This window comes from Symphodus melops (genome assembly GCF_947650265.1).
Source record: "Symphodus melops genome assembly, chromosome: 4".
Classification (NCBI taxonomy): domain Eukaryota; kingdom Metazoa; phylum Chordata; class Actinopteri; order Labriformes; family Labridae; genus Symphodus; species Symphodus melops.
This window is the reverse complement of record NC_136694.1, coordinates 14,450,566-14,471,912: the sequence shown is the minus strand read 5'-3', so window position 1 is coordinate 14,471,912 and position 21,347 is coordinate 14,450,566. Positions and strand designations below refer to the sequence as shown.

Here is a 21,347-nt window from a genome sequence, read left to right as displayed (position 1 = left end):
TGATATGCTTGATCTACAGTGACTTCTCCAACATGATAGCTTCTTCTCTCTGCCTCTTTAACCCAAATTAGGCTTCTTTAATGTTTTTTTTCCATGCCTGAATCTCTTCTTTCTATTCTTAGGTGTTAATGATGACTGTTTAAGAGCGGGAACTAGGTCCTGCTGGGTTCTCTCTGTTCCTTTGTGTCCACCTGCTGTCCATTCTTGTTGTGTCAAAAAGCTCGTCCTTGACTCAGATCGTAAATGTATAGTAAAACTCTTAAAGGGTCCAGCATTAATTTTGTACAGAATCCACATTTAATCACATTTTTCATTTTCCTTAGTTATCCTCCATGAAAACTGCTCAAGCTACACCTCCTCTTTGTTTTAGTTCCTGTGTGTGTGTTGGAATAGTTATGTCTCCAGTTCTCTTTTGTAGTTTTTCTGCCCTGTCCAATTTCACCCTTCCCCAGATTTACAGCCAAGTGGGCCCCATGTTGACAGGTCCCAGCACCTGCAGGCTGTAGTCTCAAACATGCCATAAATCTGTCAAGGTGACGAGACAACTGAACAAGTAAAAATGTAATACATTAGTGGGGGTCAGTCACACATGACCGTTTACAGCAGCAGAGCTCCATTAATGAATGCATGGGATTCAAGACTGTTCCAAGGACTGAGTATTTACCTCGCATTCAATTAAACTGTGTCCTGTTTGTGGCCGAGCGAGGACTTCACTAACAGGTCACAGCTCTGTTGTTTATTTGGGTGGTGTGTGGTTGTGTTGACTCTGTGGTTGTTTGACAGGGGCAGCTGCTCCTCTATCTCAGAGTAAAGGCACACGCTGTTACACTAAAACGTTGGTTTTCATTGAAAGATTAGAGTTAAACATGTTGCAACTTCCAACCCAATATGAAAATGCACTAATACACCAAAATATTACATTTCACATTTTAAAAATGCTCTAATTAAACCTTGCTCGCTCACAGGATAGAAATAGAAATGGAAACTTTCAGAAACGAGTATTGAATCAAAAACATGTTCCCAAATGTCACTTTACAGTTTTGACAACCAATCACACAGAAAGTGAGTGATCATTTCCAAATCACTTATTTATTTAAGTTTGCAGAGGGTTTCTTTGGTTGAATCTCTAAATACTGTGAACTGCAGATGCATCCACAGGCCTCAGCCCTGCAAAGTGATTTTTAATTTATGATCTCCCTATTGATCTTGGGAATGGGACCCTGGCTTTGCACTCTTTGATGTAGTAAGTTCTCACTGCGTGCTGCACATACTGTAGTGAATTGAGGCTAAACAACTAAGACAGACTCTGCTCAACTTCATTACCTTCTTACCCAGAGGTTCCCCTCAACATGACACACTTCGGCAGAGAAACACACAGCTGCCTCTGAGGGAATACCGGCCGCCTGGGATCATAGAACTAATGGGCTTTGTTTGATTGCGGCGTTCTTAATTTGGCACCATTACACATGTGATGAATGGCTGCTTGAGTGAGCTGCTTAAGTAGGATTATTTATTGTCTCACCACAATGATAAATAGCATTTTTATAGTTTTACTAATGTGTTCCCCCTCCCTACTTAAACTAGAAGGTTTTATCCTTGGCTTTGTGTTTAACCTGCACATTAGGAGGTGGAGCAGGTAGGTTTAAAGCCTGCTGAAGTACCTCTGAGCAAGACTAGCAGTAAGTAAAGTGATGATGTCAATAAGTGTCTGTAGAAAGCAGTCTCTAGTTAAAATCACATTTTTGGAGTTCTTAATGATAAAAATGTGTCTTGCTAACAACCTACAGACTGCATGTAATAGATCTGTTGACCTGCAGTTAAAAAAGATGTTAAAACTAGAAACTCCACATTTGAAACATTTTTGTATCAATTCTATGAGCATATTTTTTCAATCTATTTTCATAAAGCGACTCTGGATGCATGAATCAAAGTCTATTTTTGAATTAGTACATACTTTGGGATCTACTCCAGTCATCTGTGAGACTGGCTTAATTTCTTGCTCCATTTGGTTTGCTACTGAGTTCAAGAGCTTGCACTTAGCAATCGATTTTTGGAATCTATTTTAAATCTCACAACAAGATCGGAATCTCGATTTTTACATAAATGCCACTTCTAATAGTCTCTCACATTTCATTTGAGGGACTTAAGCATGACATGGTTGTCTGAAGATGTCTTCATGTTATACAAAAAAAGCTCTTTCGAAGGCAGCTGTGCACAGCTTGATTTTCATCCACTTCATCCACATCCAGGCCAATGTTAGCAGGCATCAGTGTGTATAGTACATACAGAATGGAATTTTATACAAAAAAATATGTTGCCACTTGATGGATTATTTGAATGATAAGTACTTTCCCTCTATTTAAGTATGTAGCATTCAAAACTCAGAGGTCGACTACTTACTGTTGCATTCTGGGTTTCATATAAACCAAGACACTTTACTCCATATCATCCCCTCTCTCTATCTAAAGAACACAAAACAGAAAATAGTAGCCTTAACACCGCTGTTTGTTCTCTTTTCTTGATATTCAATTCAGCACTGAAAGCTGTAACAGTCATTTGCAAGCAGCGTCACAGAGAACTGTGATTTGTTTTCTTACCCTATATTTGTCATTAGCCTGAGTGTTTACATCACAGCTCTTAAAAACGTAATTTTCTTTATTTTCTACTTGATATGCAGAGAAGAAAAACTCCAGATACAATCTTTAAACAGAGAGGAAAGCGTAAATAACAGATCAACTCAGAGGCCCATCAGGGGACGTTCTGAGGGAAAGGCTCTGGTTTACTTTCAGCCTTTCGAAAGCTGATGTCTCTGTCCTGAGTAATTTGGTCAAACAGTCCTTCTGATCTTTATCCACCATGACTTTGTTGACATTTTCTGGGATTCAGCGGGGAGATTTGATGGCAACTTTGTGCTCTAATTAGGCCAGTCTCACCGATTTGTTCTTTGAGTCTCTGTCTCTCTCTCAGCAGCCTTTTATCCTCGCCACTGAGATCCCTGGTAGGCTTGAAACAGAAATCCATTTATATCTTGGTTTGAATAACACCTTTTTTCTCAGTAAACACTCTGATGTAAAGGCTGTCTTTGTGCTCCTGAAACTGTCTGTGAAGTATTTGTAGTGCATTATTCTTTCACCGGTTGAAACTGTGCTTCATTTATAATTCACAGATAAAAAGATGTAGACCTCCTCTCTCCAATCTCTCCTGATAATTCATGTCCATGAACTTTTAGTCAAACATGACCTTTGTGTGTCTATGAGAGACTTTTCTCTGGAAATCCTAATGAATCAGCTTGGTAACCTGCAACAGTTTTGTCTTGAAGGTTTTTTTTGCTCTGTTGATATGCCTGTTCTTTTCACAGGAACATGAGCAGTAGCAACCGCAAGGTTCTCTTTGCATCCTGAATAATTAATGCAGCTGACCCACAGCAATGAAAACAGCTGTTTATATATATTTTTTTCTGACCAAGTGATCAAATAGATGAATCACTAAAAAATCACTAAAGCCTGGTTCACACGACAGGATTTTAAAATTGTCTGCTGATTTCCCGAACCTTAGAGACCACACACATGGCGATAAATAATCTGAGGTTTTACAGTGTTGTTGTCATACAGTTTGTGGTGTGCGGCCACATCAACACACACCACACACGAACCAATTTCACTCGTGAACATCCCCCGATCGGACAGGAAATCTCGCAAAACCTCTCGAGATCAAACGTGTTTTGATTTTTGGATTCCCTGCGTGCTCCCGGCGTTTCCTCGCAACCACGTCACCTCACTTTCGAAATTGGCTACGCGTCACAGTTAACAGGCTCATGCTCGTTTTCCCCTCGGGGGACACCACACACAATGGTAAATCGGGCCAAAACAATCCAACATCTTGAATATCCCTGATTTGAGATCGGAACAGTCCCGACATCCTTCCGAGCCGACCACAGCAGTTTTAACACACTACACACGGCTAGATTATTTTATGATGATCGGGGCGTCCTTAAGATTATTGGAAGGGGAGAATCGGGGCCAAAATTGGCATAATTATCCTGCTGTGTGAAACATTGATTCAACTCCAAGATCTAAGTTGAGTTTTATGTATGAGTATTGCTGCTTACTTTTCCCCCTGTCTTGATTAATTTTCTGTTTCTTGTCAGACACTAAAACACCCAGACAAATTCCTAATAAATCTCTTTGGCAATAAACTATAATGATTTTGAATTGGATTGTGATTTTCATTCTTAATTCATTTCTGAATCATAAAGACTCTCTATTTGTGCTCCACCCCTCTTGTGATTCTGTGATGACAAACCTCCTCTGCTTCAACGTAAACTCTCCGCTCTGCTTGTGTAGACGCAAGGATTAACATCACCCACCCACACCCACACACAAACACACACACACACAATTCTGTACACAGCCTTGGCAGTCCTACAGCCTCAGTGTGTTTAATCTTTTTTGCTGGCGCCACTTCCTAGCTGAGAGCATTCCTGGCACCAAGAGGCCCAGAGGGGGTCAAACTCTGCGCTGAAAACAGTGTCACACTTCAGAGCTGGCACCTCGTCTTGCTACCATTTTAGCATCCCTCTTTTTTTTCCCTCCTTTTTGGCCCTAAATGCACCGCTTACCCTGCGTTCTTCAGCATAGGATCCTTCTATGGAGAATGACCTCTTTGAGGGATGGTCTGGTTCCTTTCAGAGCAGATTCTCCTCGCGCTCAGGTTCCCAGCGCTGTGTCCATGTCTGTATCTCTGTCCTAGCTCCAAACCAAGAATGTGAGTTGGCAGAGGACATAATTAAATACATGTCTGTCTATATGGCCTAACCTTTAAGTGCCTATGTTCTCTGAGAGCTGTGTATATCTGGCTGCTTGCACTGCAAGTTATCAGTTCTAGTGAGCTTAATAGTCGAACAAGAGAAACTGTTTGTTGTTGTTTATTCGTTTCTATCAAATCTGAAATGACTCTAGTGCTGACATTAGCCTATGTGACTTTTGAATATTTGTTTGTTTAATAAAACCAAAGCTTTCATGTACAGTCCTTCCTCTGTTCCCATAAACATTGGCTGAAAATCTCCTCTGTGTGAGACCTGGAATCATAATCCATAAAACTGTCAGATTCTCACTGATAGATCGAAGCAGCCTGCTGAGTTCCCTTGATTTGAATAAGCCTTTTGTCTGTGTTTATATATGTACGTGTGTGTGTGTGTGTGCTTGTGTGTGTACACTAACTACAGTGGTTGTCTCATGTATCTAAAGGCCTCCGCAAAGATTTTTATAATCTGTTAATGACAATTTAGACTCCAGGAAAATTAGTTAGGATTTGTTTTCTCTATTATCTCACATTTGAAGAACACATGATTAATTGACTTACTATATACACAGATTCAAGTTGTCACCTGTTATTTGTACAAAATCTCTGTCAATTTAAACATTTAAGATTAGAGCTTTTGCACAGAAAATGTATTCTAATCTACAATTTATTTATTCGACTTTACTGGTCACCACCCCCTTATCAGGAGACCTTTGATTATTAAATCTTCCTACTTGGCGCCACGTCACATTTTATGTTTGTGAAATGTGAGCAATTTTTCTAAATTGCAATTTCCACTTACAAGTAGTGGCTATCCAGCTTTTAAAAACAAAAACAAAGATCACTCAGAAGGCCTTTGACCAAAGACTGGAAACCAACTCCTTATTCGTGAATAAATGCTCACAATAATCATGAGTAGATTAGCTGGCCTGGCAATAAAAAACAATCATCAGTGAATCTGTTCTCTCTTGTTGAGCATAGAGGCTGAACTATGAACTGATTTACCTTTGTCGAGGCTTCCTGTTATGTTTCCCCCTCCTATATTTAAATGTGTCTTGTATACACAGGTGTTGTGTCTGTGTGCGTTTGTCTGTGTTTCTGTTTTTACAGTAAAGTGTGAATTAGAGGAGCGAGCCTGGTTGTTTCTGTTCTTTGATTTTCCCCCACTTCCTCTGCTAAAGCCCTGTATTATTACAGTGCTGGAAGCACTTGACTGATAGTAGAGGGATTAAAACCGTGTCAAACATGCTTCTCTGTCTTACTTCCTCTATGACCCCTCTCCTCTTTCCTCCCACCTCTTCTGGCACTTGGTGTTTAAATTTGTTCAATGCCAAAACAGGGATCTGGTAACTTTTGGCAGAGTGTTTTTAAGTGAGTTCGGCTCACAGGTTCTGCTATCTGGCCGACATCCAGACATCCAGAACAAAGCATCCCATTGATTATTTTGGAAGGAGAGGCCAGACCTTGTTTTTTTGACACATTTGATTAGATTAAACCTTTTGTGTGTTTGGCCTTAAGGTCTCAGGCAGGAACCTGATGGCAGCAGGGAGATAGACTAAAGGGGAATGGCCACTGTGTTTGATGTTAACGTGAAACTCTGTGACTTTTGACAGACAAAGTGTTGTCATTTTCCACTAACAAATAAAGCCAAAAGGGCAGGATGCTCTTTGCAAACTTTATATATTTTTACTACTTCAGCCTTCTTGTTCTCTAGCATACGACTCACCCAAGTCTGAGTAATCATGTCTTGAAAATCAGGTTTTGCATATATTTTGTAATGCAGTCGTATCAAACTTTCTGTCTGCTGGATGTAGAACAACCAGAGACTAACGGGCTTAAATCCATAGGTCTCCTGCTTGTTAGCAACATAAAAAAAAACCTTCCCTTTGTGTTCTTTGTGATTGGATATTTTAGGATCAACCCTGTTGTCATTATAATGTTACTGCTCAGTGAGCAGAACTCTGACTGCCCCAGTCTGTGACTTCCAGCTGATAGGCAGTTTCCCTTTTTATTGTTTTATTGTATTGTGTTTACAGGAGAAAAACATCTAACTAACTGAGCTCAACTAAGTTAAAGTGAAGGAGCTACAGAGGACAACCAGGTTATCACAATGAAACAGAACCTTTTTGACATTATTCAGTAGCATTATTTACATTGCAAATCCAAAGTGGATGATAAAGGCATATCTAACATGGTAAAACATGTATTGTACAGTCAAGAGCTACTGTACAATCGCAGACAAAGCACGACATGTGTGCAGTCAATTCCAAAAAACTGAATGTATAGAAGATAAAACGCCAAACTAACAAGACAATAGACAAAAAATATGTTGTCTTGTTAGAGATTTGCTGAGCTGAGAAATGCTGTAAGCGTAGAATTTGAATCTTGAGGCTTTCAGTGCAGCATGTATAATGAAGGCGCTTCTCTGCTTCCGGACAAAGAAAAGAAAGAGAGAGTCGTGAATACAGGCGTGAAATGGCTGATTAGAAACTTGGAGTGCATTGAAAAGAGAGATACACTTGTTCCGTCTGAGTCTTGGCATTCTCCTGTTATCTGTTCTGGCACATGAGAAAGACCCTCCCCGCAAAAACCCCCTCTCTCCTTTGTGCCAAGAATGAATTACTAAACAGCGAGATAAAAGTGGGATTTATAAAAGTGATGATTTTTGTATAATCATTTTTGAATACAAGTCAGTCACTATCAACTAATTTTGCATTCATAGTGACAACAGGGGTGTTTTTCTGTTTGCACATGAGGGTCTCCTGCAAACAAGAGCAACTGTTGCTTAAATGTGCCACCATGACTCGACCTGCATACATCCTGCGTGGACAGTTGTAACAGCTGCCCCATGATGCAGTCAATGTTGACTTTAAAGTAGATGGTCATGTTAATCTGGTTTAAATCTCTTAATTTATGTAATATAAAAACAAAAGCATTCCATGTCCACTGTTACGAGACCTTTTAACAATCCCTGTAGCCTCCATTAGAGGATTGGCGTTGATCCGTGATTTTTTAAGCTAACATTCAAGAAGTACTGTGGATGAAATCTGATGGCTTCATTGATCTGATTTTAACTGATATGTTTCCAAGATAAACAGATGACAAAACTGAGTTGAATCAATCTCCTTGAGCCATTGATTGATATCACCACGATTGCCGTCACCCTCTCTTTAAATATTAAAGCATTTCAGATCACAAGCCAATTATGAACAATTCCAAAATATAAATCACAAATCCCATAAATTTTACATTTATGTCTCCTTTACTTTTTCAGATGGTGTCCACTCGGTGTCAGCTCAGTGCCTCCTTCAGGTCACCATCATCACCGATGAGATGCTGTCAAACAGTATCACACTGAGGCTCGCCAACACCTCCCAGGAGCACTTCCTCTCCCTGCTTCTTGCTCAATTTCTGGATGGAGTGGCCCGTGTCCTCTCTGCTGCCCCTGAGGATGTTGTCATCTTTAACATCCAAGACGACACTGATGTCAGTGCTCGCATCCTGAATGTGAGCCTGTCCGTAGCTGTGCCTGTGTTGGGGGAGGCTCAGCAGCCTATAGGGCTTCTCGACCACAGTGGGGACCAGCCTGGAAAAGGGGTCGAAATTGGAGGCGGGGAATTCTTTGGGTCAGAAGAACTGCAGGAGCGGCTGTACCTGAATCGCAGCCTCCTTGCTAAGATTTCCTCGCAGGAAGTTCTTCCCTTTGATGACAACATCTGCCTCCGAGAGCCATGTGAGAACTACATGAAATGTGTGTCCGTGCTGAAGTTTGACAGTCTGGCACCATTTGTTGCATCAGATACCATCCTGTTTAGACCTATTCATCCAATCGCCGGGCTGCGGTGCCGGTGTCCGACCGGCTTCACAGGAGACTACTGTGAGACAGAGATTGACCTCTGCTACTCAAAACCCTGTGGAACCCACGGTGTGTGTCGCAGCAGAGAGGGAGGCTTCACCTGCGAGTGCTCTGAGGACTACACAGGTGAGAAGCTCATTTTCATTGACTTGTCCATTTTATATTATTTATTTTCAAGTCTCAAATCATTTACCTCCCTTCATCTTCCTCAATTACTGCTGAAAATTAGGTGAGGGTGTTTACTAACACAACAATGAAAGATTTACTACTCAAAATGGTCTGTATTCACTAAATACAGTATTACAGTATGAAAAATATAATCTAAATTTGGGAACATTTTTATATCCACCTTATTTTAAAACCAAACAACTCAGAAGGGTCTTAAATGTGCCATTTCTGGCTAACATGTTGTAAGATAGAGGCTACAACTAAAAGGTCCAAGAGCTAGGTTATCCTAACATTATGTTAAGTTTGATGAGAAAAAAACATTTGTGCTATTTGTTCAAATTTTAGTTTTACAAGAAACTTAAACAAGCTTTTAGTTTGGAATATAAGATTATTGGAGAGTACATTTAAGAAAGACCAGAACAGAGCTGCCAATTTAGCTGCCATAAGTATCTAGTTAGCTGGACATGCTAACAGAGCAAGTAAGCACAACATTAAATCCATTCCTTACACTTTAACTGTTATGATTTTGGTTTTGATGAGGTCTCCAATAATAATGAAAGGTCCCTGCATGCTGATTTGGCACTTGGAGCCAGGTTAGCCTACTATTTGTAATCTTTGACAGCAAAATCACTGTGTTAGGCAGGGGGTTATGCAGGCTGTCCCACAGGATTTCACACTGAATAATTTCCTGTCTTCAAATGTAATGCCACAACAGGGTCAAAGGGCAAAATTTATGCCAAGCCGTAGTCTTCAAAATTTAAATGCATTTTCTTTCACAAAGTTCCCATGGGGGCTTTAATGTTAACATCTGTCCCATTCACTCCCCTCTTCAGCTCTTTTATTGAACCTGGCTCTTTATTGAGGTAGACTGTCCGGTATACTGATGGCCGTGTGTGCAGACAAAGACTGAGTGATGAGTTATTGATTTAGTTATCCCTGTTGGCCAGCAAAAGACAAGGATATGGACATGTAAACAGATGTAAAGCATTTCTGATGTAAGGTTACTTTAAATGTTATAAGTAGTGTCAATTTAAGGTCCATGCAACATCATATTTGTTCTTTGGTTCATTTTAAAGAAATAACTTGATTGATCTGTTTTAAAGCCTATAGCATTGGTCTTAGCATCCTGATTAAATTAAAATCAAAGATTTTGGTCCCAGAAATATCTGTCCACGCTTATTTTGGCTGCATTTTTTTGATCAAGAACAATTTGTCTTTGTGAGTCCTGCTACTGTTTATAACCTGCATACCTACATAGTAATTCACACCTACTCTAATAACTCCATCCTATTCTGTAGGAGGAACAGCCAGTAAACGGGAGGAATGATGATATAACAACCATCATATATCTCCTCACTGATTTCTATTTAAAGGCTGAAGATTTTCGGAGAAATCTTTTCTTTGTCTCAAATGTTTTTGCAGTAAAGAAAGCGTCAGTGTTTCTTTACAGAGCAGTAATGCTGAGTTGAATAAGGGAAAGAAATCTTAAATAATGTATGGCTACAGATGAAGAGTGTCCCCTGGCTGTAACATGCCCGGTAGTAAAATATATCTAAGATAACAAAAGAAGCCAGAGTACAGAGGCGTCCATTTAAAAAGGATGATGAAGAAATAATTTATGATTGTTTGCAGCAGAATTGCAGGAACTATTTTTTAGTCTTTGCTCCAAAAATTATTCACGTTCTCAAAGGGTTAAAGACGGTCTGCTCACTTGCTATATGGTTTAGGGGCAAAGGGAAAGTTGAAAGTCTAAAGAGGAAGGAAATATAATATGCTAATTTATACACTATGAATATTTAGTTAGTTTCTCCATCTCTTTATTTTTGGTTTTTTAAGTGGGTCAAACCCTGACTTTTAAATGTGAGTTAAAGATTCATTTCATCTTGGAAGTAACCAATAGCTGATTTATAATTTGCTGTTTTGCAAAGTAAATAAATGTATTTTGTCAAATACTGCACTTACATTTAGTTTTGAAGTATGTTTTCTTCATTGTAGTAAATTGTATCATACAACTGTAAATTATATGATACTTTTAATCATAATCAATCAAACAGTTTACTTATATCGCAGATTTAGTAAATTTAATGATTTAAATTATTTGCCTTTAATTTAACCATCATACACATTTTTAATCGCTTTATAATTAGTTTATTAATACTTTATGCATTGTACAGCCCACAAAAGCAGGAGTGCCGACATTAGTATTGCAAATATGACATATTGCCTTATTGTTTGATATGATGCTTCGATAATTTGGGTACTGAAGTGTAGTTATTATGTGCAGATGTTCAGCTGCTGTGCACTGTGTGACTTCAGTCCATCTGACTGCAAATGTTGAAATTCCTGGAGCATCACAAGAAAGGATAACTGCAACTATAACATCACATCAGATTTAATGCCGAAAGAAAGGTCTGCTGTTAAAAAAATGCAAATATCCACATTGTTTGCTCTGACAGGGGAAAGAATTTCCATTCTTTCCTGTCAAACATAAAAAGCCTTTTTCCATCTATTTGTGCCGCTGTTTATAAAGCCTGAAATAGTGTCAGTATTTAAACGTGTGGGCTCCGTCAATCCGAGTCCAAGTGGAGTGGCACTTACATATTCCTGTGCACAGCAGTGGGTGTCAGAGCTGAACCTGCAGGTGCTTTTAAAGTGAAGCGACAGAGATGGAGAGTGAATATGTGAGTGGGTGAAGTGAGCGCATTTTCATTTGCAGGCAGCAGAAAGAACAGTCAACTGCATGTATCCCCATCAGTGTGACGTTTAGAGCCAGGTGGGGCTGTTAGAGCCAGTGTGCAGGAGTCATCTAAGAGAGATTATGTCTTTTATCTTATTCTATAAGATGTTTGAAACATGTTGTCAGACTGTCTGATCAAACAAGGCCATTAGGGTTTATTCTATATATTTTCCTCTGAGATCCACAAGTATGTTGTTTGACTTCAGTAAGAGTTGCTGCACGCTGGCATGGGGTCTGTGTGTTTGAGTGTGTGAGTGCTAAATTGCCCGCTCTTTGCGGTTTTGGCAGAGAGCTAAGTGCTGAATCTCTGCTATGATGTGTGGATGAAAAGTTGGACAGATAAACTGTGGTTTGTTTAATGGTGCGTGGATGTGTATGCGTCGGTATTTGTGTGGTGGTGGTGTGTGTAACTGCTGGACCGTAGGCGTTGGCAGATGGTAGCACGAAATCAAATGAAAAAAAAAACTACCAGCAGTCATCTTTGCCGTTCTTGTACAGTTTGTCTGAGTCACTGTCAACATGCTGAACAACAGGTTGTCACATCTCACACATGTTTCTCTTAAAACACACTGTAAGGATCAAACACTGTATAAAAAGGAGGGAATTAAAAGCACCCTGCATGTGTTTGTGATGATCATTTGTATGCTAACTGCTGACCCCGTCTGTTTTTATACATCTCTGGTATTTCATTCAATAATCAAACACATTTTTGATGATAAAAAGTGCCGACAGCACTTGGAGGATAAAAAAACAGGTGAGTGTTCCCACTCTGAATTTTTATACCAGCCAAGGACTCAAAGCGACGACAATTAGCTTTTGCCGGGTGCCATCAACAAAATCCTCAGCCAGACTGAAGGACACTTTTAAAATGAGAGTATTTTTTTGTTGTTGTGCTTAGATTAACTAACCCAACTTTTGTATCCTGAAAAGGCCTGACTCGTTCAAATGAATGTTGAATGTTGCCATTTTTAATTGAGAAACTTTCATTTTGCATATATTTTAGGGAACTGTTTCACAAAGTTAAACGTGTTATTGCGTCTACTTGTCCTGTAATTACATAAGCACTTTTCTCTGAAGACAATGATTGTCTTATACCTTCTTTCCTCTGTTAAACGCAACACTCACTGAGAAAAAAGAAAAGGGTTCTGTCAGCAGTAAATGCTTAACAGAAATATTCAGTAATCTTCTTGATGGAATTGTTTTCTCTCATAAGCCGATGAATACTCACAGTATGTTTAAAGTAAAGTAAAGTAAGATTTGATTAGTGATAGATTTATAATTAATTAATAAATAATGATTTATAAACAGAACAAAAAGGGTTGAGAGACATGATTACAAATGCCGATGGGCTTCATTGATCTACAATATTGATGATTTGTGTTTGAAGAAATACATTTTTAACAATCAGATGTGTGTGTTATTCTGGTCGTTCTTCCTGAGTTTCTGTGTAGATAGTGTGTGTGTGTGTGTGTGCGTGTGCGTGTGTGTGCGTGCGTGTGCGTGCGTGTGTGTGCGTGTGTGCGTGTCTTGGGGATGTGTATGGCCAGTAATGTGATGAGAAGAATACAGATACAGCTCAAGGTCATGTGGTCTCTGTGTGTGGTTGGATGTAGACAATCTATAATGTGATAAGAATATTTGATCACAGATACTTCAACACAGATAGTCCGGTATCCATACATTTATTGATTACTGCATCTTTAACTCTTCTGGATATTCCTGGGGGGTGAGTGGCCATTGATCTGAATATCAGCCTCTCTCTTTGGTTTTCTGCTGGGATCCTCTCACTTGATGAAACTCACCTGTTACCTAGTAGCACAGACAAATCTGCTGAGAAAAGAAAAGATCTCTGAGGAAACCCCCTGCACACGGTTGGCTCAGAGTGGTGCACTCTTTAAGTAAACAGTGGATTTGGTTGGTAACTGGTTAAAGAAATGAATGTTGGCATGGATTTAAGTGTGTGTGTTGTGTTTATCTGGTTTATAGGCAGTACTTTTGAAACATTTTCTAACATAAAACATTTCTTTCGTAAAGGCAGAGGTTTTATCTTAATTTAAGCCGACCAGGTTGAGATTTAAAATTCTTTTCCCACAAACTGAGACAGGAAACGAGGTTCCTCCTGTCTAAATAAAAACAGAATCTCTGAGGTATCTGTGCGATTTGCTGCTTTAATGATTCATGCTGGCAGCAAACACAGGGTGTGGGCAACAGGATGAACTTACAGAGGACTGTAAATAGAGCAGAGGAGACGTGTTTGAATTATTGATTGGAATATTCTGTCAAATAGCGGCTGTGAGCCCATTCCCGTCCTGCTATGTTGCTCACCTGGCAGCTTGAAGCTGCTGTTCAGGAGCGTATGTGCTGGGTACGTCCCACAGGGAGGAAGTGAACGCTCAAAAGAATTTCATCCAACGGGGCAGAATTGTAGAAATTTGCAGTAAAATGTGCTGTCAACTAACAGTGAAGAACATCTCAGTGTTGTGAGTGAAGTTTAGCTCTGTGCTGATGTGCTGTTTGACCCGTGTAAGTGCTTAAAGAAACACAAGTGTTTTATTGCCAACAGCAAGCTGCTGAATTAAAAACGAGGCAGAAAGGCTTCATTTTCCAGTCGGCTGGCCAGCAGTGGCTGTTTGTCACCAGGAAGCAGCAGTAAGAACTTGACAACAAATTGTCTTGGCATGAAAGGGTGGCCATCTCACTCCATTTATTAGAGTGGCAGAGTGTCGTGTCATGGGTTTTTATACCACTCTAGAGCAGGGCATGCTAATGAAGTTGTCAAGGATTCCCCTGTGGGTCAAAGATGCGTGTCCTACACTTCAAAACATCTTTTTAAAGCAAACATTAAATCAGCTGTTTAACATACAAGTCTAAACACATTCTTTCATTAAGCCTTAAATGAGAAAACTTTGACTGTTGTTCTGGATTCATCATTTAAACTAAATGATGGTTGATTTTTAGCAAACGTTTTTACTTTATGTTTGAAGCCTCATGGAAGGCATTCTTTCTTTTTCATTTTTAAGACTCCAGCTAAATAGCTGCATGTGGTTCCACAACCTGGCAACCCATTCTTTATACCATTACAATATAACGGCAAGCTCATAATACTAACTGTAAAGCATGATTTTTTAACATTAAGTCTTTCAAACGTTGTCTTGTGTTTTCACATTTTTTCTCCGAGAATGGAAATTGTCATTATCAGCAATTCAACCGTCTAATCAGCATCGCTTAAGTTGACTTAACAGATGTTCTGAGCAGCAGGGTTAAGACAGTAAAAAGTAAGCTCTCAGTGGTCTGTGGATGAAGCAATGAACTGTCAGAGCAAATAAAAGGCCTGTGTGTCAGTGGGTAAAGACATTCAATGTGTCTCTGTGTGTGTCAGTGTTACAGTAGAGCTGTAGTACAAAGAGGAAGTCTTCCACTCTGCTGACTGAGTAGCTTTGACACAGATTCCTGCTCACGCATGGGAGCTTGCAGTCTCGCCTGAGCGACTGCTGGAACGTCCCGTCCTGAGCATCCAGACAAACAGCACATGTGAACCTGAACAGGGAGGAGAGATGACAATATGGACGTGTGACCTGTTCTGATCCCTTCAGATACGCTTAATGGGATCCATCTGTGCAAGAACTATTTATTGTTATCAGTGATTTAGTGATCAGTCTGTTATTTTCTTGGTTTATCATCTTCCTCATTCCACTTAGTGTCACTAAACAATATTTCAGTTGTTCCTTTTAAAGTTAAGCATCAAGAATGTATTTGATGTGGATATCTTGCAGTCATCACTCCGAGCTCTATGCTCCGAGACACTACAAAGAGCAAAAACTGCAGACATTTCATTTGACCGCTTCATAGTCTGACCTTGTTTCATTGCTAAGTCACTGCTCTGAGATATCAGGTTGTCCCACTGAAGATAAATGCATCAAAAACGGAATGAACTCCCCCAAGGGAGGATATGGAGTCAAGCTAGGTTTGACACAGAGGAAAGACAAATAAAGAAACTGCAGACATGTTCAAAAGGGGTTCATATTTATGAGTCTTTGATGCACTTTCAACACCCTCATCATTTATTTTTCATTCGCTCATGTATTTAAACAATACTTCTGTATAAATCATACCTCCATTAACACATAAAGGACAGCTGCAGTGACAGAGCATGTACTGTGTCACTGAGGTGGAAGATGTACAGGGACATGGAAGCTTATGCTGCTTGTCACAAACAATATACATCTTCATCACGCTCCTCTTTCTACATCCTTCTCTGTGTGTGCAGGGGAACGCTGCGAGCTGTCCTCCCGCTCTGGCCGCTGCGCTCCAGGAGTCTGCAAGAACGGTGGCTCCTGTGTCAACCTGCTAGTTGGAGGATTTAAATGTGAGTGTCCACAGGGCGGCTACGAGAAACCTTACTGTGAGATGACCACGCGCAACTTCCCACCACATTCCTTCCTGACCTTCAAGGGCCTCCGGCAGCGCTTCCACTTCACCCTCTCGCTCACGTAAGCACCTCCTTTTCCACAGCTGCAGTATGCTGCAGAGCACCTGTGCTGCTCTGTCACCTTTCAGTGATTCACTCTGCATCCACCTCCACAATCTACTCCTCCATGCTCACTCTCGAGCTTTCTCTTCACTGAAATGTGGCCCCCACCTCACATTTCTGTGATCATAATGGTGTTTAATAGCCATAATGGAAACACTGACAAATGACCATATTCTGTAGAGCCACTCTCGTTTACCATTTTGGATCCTGCTCTATAAATATAGAACCAGCCCTGAAAGATTCTGCCTATCAGAGGTGTGAATCTTTTACTGAAGTGCAGACTGTGACGTCATTCCAGAGAGAGGCTGTGTATGGATGAAAGTGTTTATCGTATTTAGGAAGTTCTAGTTATTCCTTAATATCTAACTTCCCCTTTTCTGCTTCAAGTTCATGCTTATTTTAGTTTGTATTTCCCAAATGCTCCATATTTTATAGTTTTAGTTTCAAATTATATTTATATTTTTGTCTTCTTTAGTGTCTTCCCAGCAGAGCTACAGGGACTACTGTAGCTCTGCTGGGAAGACACTCCCTGCAACCTTGAAATATGAGATATTTTATATACAATGTTGCTAAAGCCAGATTTATGTTAGCTTATATTTGCTGAAACCTTCTACAGTTGAGTTTATAAGCAGATTATCTGAAGGACATATCATGTTTGTTTGTAAGCTTTAAAGATGCTGGCTAATGGATTTAGATTCTTGCAGATAGATCCAGTTTAACAGTTCCCCCTTGTTTTACTTTTACTCAGTTAAGATGACAATCTCAATACACTGACTCACCAAAATGGTTCAACTATTCCTTTAACTTCTGACTATTTGCGGGTAGTACTTTCTCTGACATGAGAGATGCAAACAGAGTTGTCTACGCTCACACTGGCACTCACTTTCAGAGATGGAGGCGCTATCTTTTACCTTGATTAGTATTCGGTACAAAAAAGAGAAGATTTAAGCCCAGGGTTCCTTTTTTTCCGACACAGCACAAAATGAAAAGGCAACCTGAAAACGCCTCATCTAAATTTAATCACATTGGTTTTAAAAGTAGAAAGTTTTACTTTATTTCTGCTTTTTTTCTTTCTTTAGACAGTCCCTCTTGAAGTTGTCCTGTTTAAAGCTATATTTCTACAATTTAGCATTTTCTATTTTTGTTTCTACCTTCTAACTTGTGTCAAGACCAGATGTAATGACTCAGATGTAGAAGTTTGTTCGGAATTTGAAACTAAAGCGCATATTGTGTTAAAACAAGTAGATGAGCTGTAAACACTGAACACATGCGAAGACAGCACGACTCCTGATCTGCAGGATTTTTCCACGTGATGAAATGTAATCGACGATAAAAGCTGTCCGTTCTGTTTGTTATCTGTCACAACAAGTGACAACAAGTATCAGCTCACGGCTGGTATCACAGGGAATATGTACGGCCTTTTTGCTTCACTTATTGTGATTCTTGACACCTGAGATGGGCTTGGTAGCCTTTTATACTCTCAGTGGCTGCCGGTGAAAATAAAATCCCCTTGGGTGCTTCATGGACACGGCCCTTCTTTAAGCCCGGCTCAGATGACAGCGGTTTTTGATGCAGAACTGCTCAAACCAGTTTTGAAAGTGGTCTACATTTCACTGGCAGGTCACAGAAGCTGTGAAATAGCTGCTGTGTAAAAGGTGCCGGTACTGAGAGCTCCAGGCAGGTGAGGTCAACAAGTGTCTCTGTTACCTAAGCCTACACCGATCAGGTTTTCCCAGAAGGAGCTGCTGTTATGATGAATGAGTCAGGAAGTGGATCTTGTTCACTTGATGTGATGGCTAATTTTAGACCTCATTCTTTCAATTAATGTCACTGACTGCTGCAATTTAGCTGGAGATTCATAAAAAGCGCTGATTTTAACTTTCTCCATTTGTGGCAATTTTAATTGTCTGTGACTGAGATTTAGAAAAATAAATGGCTATAAAGATAATCCACGTGTGTTAATATGAATGGTGGAGAAAAGTAAGGGGACCCCCATAATAACTTGAGTTTGTCCTCCAATAACAAGGTTTTGTTTAACCAAACACCATCAAATGAAACTTCATTTTCCCCATTAAAAACTAACCAACTATAATCTGCAATTTCATAGATTTGATTTCATGTACCAAATATCCTGGTAATCCATGAATCATTTGTTGAGATATTTAACAAAAACAAATATAAGTAAATATGACTGTACTGTTATTGATCCGACGTCTCTGTTTATCTTATTCAGTTCATCCTGTTTGTACGATCTTTAACCTTACTCAGATATTTCAGTCTGCAAGAAACCACTGTCATCCCTGGAGCTGAAAAATAAACTTAAAAGTTTTAAAGGTGTGAAAAAATGATGCTCCTCCATCTCCAGATATTTATTTCATATAAGTTCATATTGTAGCACAGCTTTCTGAACCTATATACTGCTCTTAGAGGCAGTGAAATCTATAATGCTTCTTTTATTTTTCCTCCCCACTGCATACATCGTATGAAATGCAGCATCTTAGCATTGCGTGACATGGTTCCCTACATAAGGGCAGACTGGTTGTTATTTTTTCTGATGGGTGCCTAATGTGACACACAGTAATGCCAGTTGAGTCAGTATTTAGCTCTGGCTGATTACTCTCATAGTTCAAAAGGGCTCAGGGGGATGAAGTGAAGAAGCCTTTTAAATCGATCCATCAAAGACTGAAGCCCACTGACTGAGGAGTATTAGACTCAGTCTCTGGATTGATATTCGAGTTGGCGTTGTGTATTTTTTACAACATGTATAGAAGCCCTCATTTGTCTGCGATCTGTCTATGCTCTTACTATCAGCTGGAGCATCGGCATCCTCTTTTCTCAGAGGTTGTGATTAATGTGTTTTTTTCAGTAAGCAGGTCAGCGGTACTGTGCCCTCTGGCTTGTTTCCAGCTGAAGAATACTGCACAAACAGCATCATTTACAGAAGACCCTCAAACCATTAGGACTTGAGGAGGGGGTTGGGCTACTGCTCATGTTGTCTGTTTGCACGTGAGATTTTTGGCTGTATGAGTGACATCCTTTTTTTCTACAAAAAACATTGTAAATCCCATTATTTTAGTCTGTATATCAAAAAAGGATGCTAAACCAACTGTGTGGTTTGCTGTGTTTCAGAACAGTCTTTTTTATATAGTATTTCAGTATTGCTTTCTAGGTAAATTTTGCAGCATGATGGATTTAATGACTGGAAAACACAGCTGCTCATAACTCGAATATGCTCCTCAGTTGGCAGATGTGTACCCAAGTCTAACAGTTTGGTCCCCGGTGGGATGAATTATGAATACAATCAGAATCTAGTCCTTCTTTTTGTTGTAACACACTTTCACACATCACAGCGACCCATTTCCACAGATACAGATTTACAAGCACAGTCCACAGCTGACAGGTGAAGTGTAATATTTTTAAAACCACATTTTGATACTACATGCAGAGGGATTCAGTCTGGTCCCAGTGTCAGGACCATGTGAGAGCAAATATATTTAAATATATTGACATATATACAGTAAATGCATAGATCATGCAACACGTTGTACATGGGCGATCTAGTTTCATGATTAAGATTCAAAACAGAAATCTGAAACTCAGGCTGTGGTTACTGAATTTGCAGCTGTTGTGTTTTTTTCCTCTTCTGTGAGAAAATGATATATATTGAAGCTGTTGTTACTCTGAACTGTCTTCCCGTGTGCTTCTTCCTTTCTTAATGTATCCCCCACCCTGCTGCTTTGACATTGTCCTAGTTTTCTGCTTCTGTGTTGTAGTGTCTTGTTTAATGTGAATCTGATAACTATTCATGGCATGCAGATTTGGTCTTCCTTGACTTTATTCCCTCTGACTCTGACTGGTGTTCAGTATTAACCTCATTATGTTCACTGGTCTTTGTTAATCATCAGCATTGTTAAATCCTGAGCTCACTTTGGAATAATTGGATCATTTTAAATGGGTCAAACCGGAGGACCACTGCCCTCTTTCTTTCCTTTTTATGTTTTTTTTTCTCTGTTAATGGGGGTTACCAGCATGGCTAAAAGCACATTTTTTGTACACATCTGCCATGCCAGTATCTGTGTAAGACCAGGGTTTTACCTGGATATATAGATTAATTGAAATGGAACCTCCTTAAAGCTCCAGTATGTTTAACGCAAAATGCTCTTCAACTGTTACTAGTGAGGAAATATGGAGGTGTATGTTTGATTAGGGTAAAATAAACAAGAGTGTGCTAGTTCATCATACTTCAGTGCAGCCATGTGACTGATGATTTTATTTGTTGAAAACCATTTCAAATAACATTAGGTTCGTTAAATAACTAGATTATTTGTTGAAAGTAAACACACACACACACACACACACACACACCAAATCTCTGGCATTATTAAAATTTTTGGGGGGGAATATATATATGAATATTATGTTTTTTTAAACAGATTCGCTACAAAGGAGCCAAATGGTTTGTTGCTCTACAATGGGCGCTTCAATGAGAAACACGACTTCATCGCCATGGAGATCATCAATGAGCAGATACAGCTTACCTTTTCTGCAGGTACACTGGTTATTAGTTAATTACTATTTTTGCATTATGATTTATTGACAACAGTTTTTTGTTTTTCGGAATATTTTTCAGGACTGTGTTGCAGTTTTATTTTACCTGTTTGACTTTTTCCAGGTGAAACCAAAACTACAGTTTCCCCGTACATTCTTGGGGGGGTCAGTGATGGACAGTGGCACGCCGTGGAGGTCCACTACTACAACAAGGTATGAGTGCTGACGAATTTACAAAAGAATTGCTTACTCGTGTTTTCCTTCGCAATGAGGAAGTCCAAGTGAAAGTGAAAAGGTAAAATTAGATTTAGACTTAGATTTAGATTTAGTTTCAAAGGGGGTCATTTTCTGATTTTGCTTGTGTGACTGATCCATGGTAACACATATTTCTGCTTTGTATGCTATGCTAAGCTAGCTATTTGCTGGTAATAGCTGTATCTTTTGTGTCGAGAAATGGTCGTGATTTTATTTCTTTGAACAAGGTTCAGCTTGTTGGATCCTCGCCACATAATGATCATGTTCCTTCATTTCTTGATTTTAATTACTGTACAATAGCTGACATACTTTTGGTGAAACTGTCTGCTGCTGCTCCTCTCATCAGGTTTGACAGCACAACACCAGACATGGTGTCTGAAGATATTCAGAGAGAAATTAGGTTGTTGGTTTGATCCCCTGCAGACGACTGACAGTGTTGTTCTTATTGAAGT

General features: G+C 39.6%; 1 protein-coding gene across 3 annotated transcripts in view; it reads left to right on the top strand.

Moving 5' to 3' along the window:
• Nucleotides 1-21,347, top strand: part of celsr2 (cadherin, EGF LAG seven-pass G-type receptor 2) — a 58,244-nt gene that overhangs the window by 13,766 nt on the left and 23,131 nt on the right. For all 3 annotated transcript variants that reach the window (XM_079340659.1, XM_079340658.1, XM_079340657.1), the window contains exons 2-5: nt 8,075-8,782; nt 15,829-16,051; nt 20,526-20,641; nt 20,765-20,853. In XM_079340659.1, coding sequence (XP_079196785.1) covers nt 8,075-8,782; nt 15,829-16,051; nt 20,526-20,641; nt 20,765-20,853 — 1,136 coding nt within the window. The remainder of the gene's footprint in view (nt 1-8,074; nt 8,783-15,828; nt 16,052-20,525; nt 20,642-20,764; nt 20,854-21,347) is intronic.